The sequence below is a fragment of the Pollachius pollachius genome (assembly GCF_949987615.1).
Source record: "Pollachius pollachius genome assembly, chromosome: 3".
Classification (NCBI taxonomy): Eukaryota; Metazoa; Chordata; class Actinopteri; order Gadiformes; family Gadidae; genus Pollachius; species Pollachius pollachius.
In genome coordinates this window covers 48,188,023-48,190,522 of record NC_136936.1, presented here as the reverse complement: position 1 = coordinate 48,190,522, position 2,500 = coordinate 48,188,023, and the positions used below count along the sequence as shown (strand labels likewise).

The 2,500-nt window shown below is 50.6% G+C and overlaps 1 protein-coding gene across 4 annotated transcripts in view; it reads left to right on the top strand.

Moving 5' to 3' along the window:
• fmnl2a (formin-like 2a) overlaps positions 1–2,500 on the top strand; it is a 50,724-nt gene that overhangs the window by 31,042 nt on the left and 17,182 nt on the right. For all 4 annotated transcript variants that reach the window (XM_079731978.1, XM_079731980.1, XM_079731981.1 and 1 more), the window contains exon 9: positions 958–1,051. In XM_079731978.1, the coding sequence (XP_079588104.1) occupies positions 958–1,051 (94 nt within the window). The remainder of the gene's footprint in view (positions 1–957; positions 1,052–2,500) is intronic.

The following is a 2,500-nucleotide window of genomic DNA, read 5'->3' as shown; positions in this document are numbered from 1 at the left end:
CACACACAGAGTAGCAGCAGCAGCCTTTTGAAGTGAAGCCTGGGTGCACCTGCTCTCTGCGACTCCCTGGTCCAGAGTAGAGGGTAGAGTAGGGTTAAGGTTTTTTTCAGTTTCTGGCCCAGAATGCAACGGGGGCCCAGGGCGACCGGGAAGGTCAGAGCTCTGGCACGCGGCGCGCCGCTGACGCCAGCTGCCGCGCGGAGACGGCGGCCAGCAGACCGAACGCAACGCGCCACCCTCCCTCTGAAGCGCCCTTTGGCTTTAAGTTGGCGGGAGTGTGTTTGTGTGAGTGTGTGTGTGGGTGGGTGGTTTTTTTTGTGTGTGTGTGTTTTTGTGTGTGTTTGTGTGAGTGGGTTCGTTTTTTTGTGTGTGTGTAGGTTTTTGTGTGTTTTTTTTTTCCCCCAAGCACTTGTTAAGGCTCACTACACATGTCACCTTTCATGTCTGACAGCACACACACACACACACATGCGCTACTGAACACGTGCACTACTGCACACATACACACACACACGCGGCCTACACGTGCACTACTGCACACACAAGCATAGCTGAACACACACAAGCACACGCATATACTCACAAACGGCCATTGACATTTTTCGCACTAGCCCACTCTGTTTGCCAGAGGATTACAATCAACAATAATGTTTACAGGCGTGTTTAACCCCTTGGATTACAAAACAAATAACAGCTGATTTGCATCAACCTCCCGTTTAAAAAAATCTCCGGCAGTGGCGACCTCATTGTTTGGGCCTGGCAGATGACTGCTTTTATTTCAAGTATTTCTGCGTTTAGTTTCTGTGCACCTTACAACCATAGTGAGAGTGAATGGTTTCATCTGCCACTGTGTCCTCCATTTTGTCTTCTCACTGTGTTGTGGTCATGTTATCCACTGTGTCCTCCATTTTGTCTTCTCACTGTGTTGTGGTCATGTTATCCTCTCTCCCCCCCCAGGACCAAAGCTCTGGTGCTGGAGCTGCTGGCGGCCGTGTGTCTCGTTCGGGGGGGCCACGAAATCATCCTCTCCGCCTTCGACAACTTTCAAGAGGTACGGGCCACACAGGCCGGGGAAGGAGTGTGTGTGGGTGTGTGTGTGTGTGTGTGTGTGTGTGTGTGTGTGTGTGTGTGTGTGTGTGTGTGTGCGTGTGTGTGTGTGTGTGTGTTTGCGGGGGGGGGGGGGAGAGAGACATAGAGAGAGAGTGTGTGTGAGAGAGGGTCATGGGGGGGGGGGGGGGGGGGGGGGGGTATTTCAATCATCTTAACTTTCAAAAGGTGACTCATGGCCGAGGAATGCAGCCTAGCACTCTCTGATCTGCCGCGCTCTCATTCAACACGCACACGCACACACACACACGCACAGTGTTGGAGAGACCCCCTCGGCTCTGACAAAATACCTGTTGGAATAACTGCTTAAAAAATGTGTGCGTTTCTTTGTGCTGTAAGAGACAGCTTGGACGACCTTCTCTTTTGACAGCCACTCCGTTGACACCAGCCTGTTTTTGTAGCACAGAGCTACATCCTGGTCAATAGGCTATTAATGAATTGATGTCCGACCGCTGAATGATTCTTTAGCTCCTCCTGAGTCGCGTTGGCGTTGGAGCAGAACATTTGTTTCCTTTGGATCCATTTTGTTTTCCCACTCATCTCCCCCTGCGTCTTTGTGGTCGTCTCTCTCTGCATGTTGTGTGACTTTTGACACTGGAGTGTGTGAACCAGATGTGTGTGTGTGTGTGTGTGTGTGTCCTGACCTGTGTGCTGCACAGGTCGCTTGATACATATCCTTTGTCCCTCTCCCCCTTTCCTGTCCCCGGGTTTCTTTCGTCTCCCCTTGCTCCTCACCACTGCCTCCCAGCGCTCTCTGACACACATAGTCTCTTGTCTCTCGCTCATGTTCTCCCTCTCTTTCTCTCTCCCCCCCTTTTCTCCTCCCTTTGTCTCTTTTTCACTTTTGTTAACTTTTTCGGCATCACCACCCAGCCACACTCCCTGCCCTCTCCCTCCTCCCCTTCTCATTTATTTAGGTATCTCTCTCTCTCTCTCTCTCTCTCTCTCTCTCTCTCTCTCTCTCTCTCTCTCTCTCCCTACTAGTTATGGTAATTACAGACAGAAGGAAGAAAATGGGTCACGATTCTTTCAAAGCAAGTGGTGTCGAGGGAGGGAGGGAGGGAGGGAGAGAAAGAAGGAGAGAGTCAGGAGACCTTGGTGTTGAGAGAGAACGGACGTTTACCGTGGAATTACTCAATCTTCCCATCGCCGCATACTTTGTTATCTACGCTGCTCGGACCCCAGGGCACGAGCGTGTATGCCCCTTTATCTGTATAATCTTTAAGTATAAATTAAAAAGTACAGTGAGGCCGATGCCCCTAAGCGTACTACCCAAAATGCACCAAATATGTGGTATTGGTATTTTTTCGTAGGATAAGTCTGGGATTCTCGCCTCTGATTGCTTAGAAGGGCTCTCCTCCAATTGGTGATGGTTAGGGTTAGGGTTACGGTT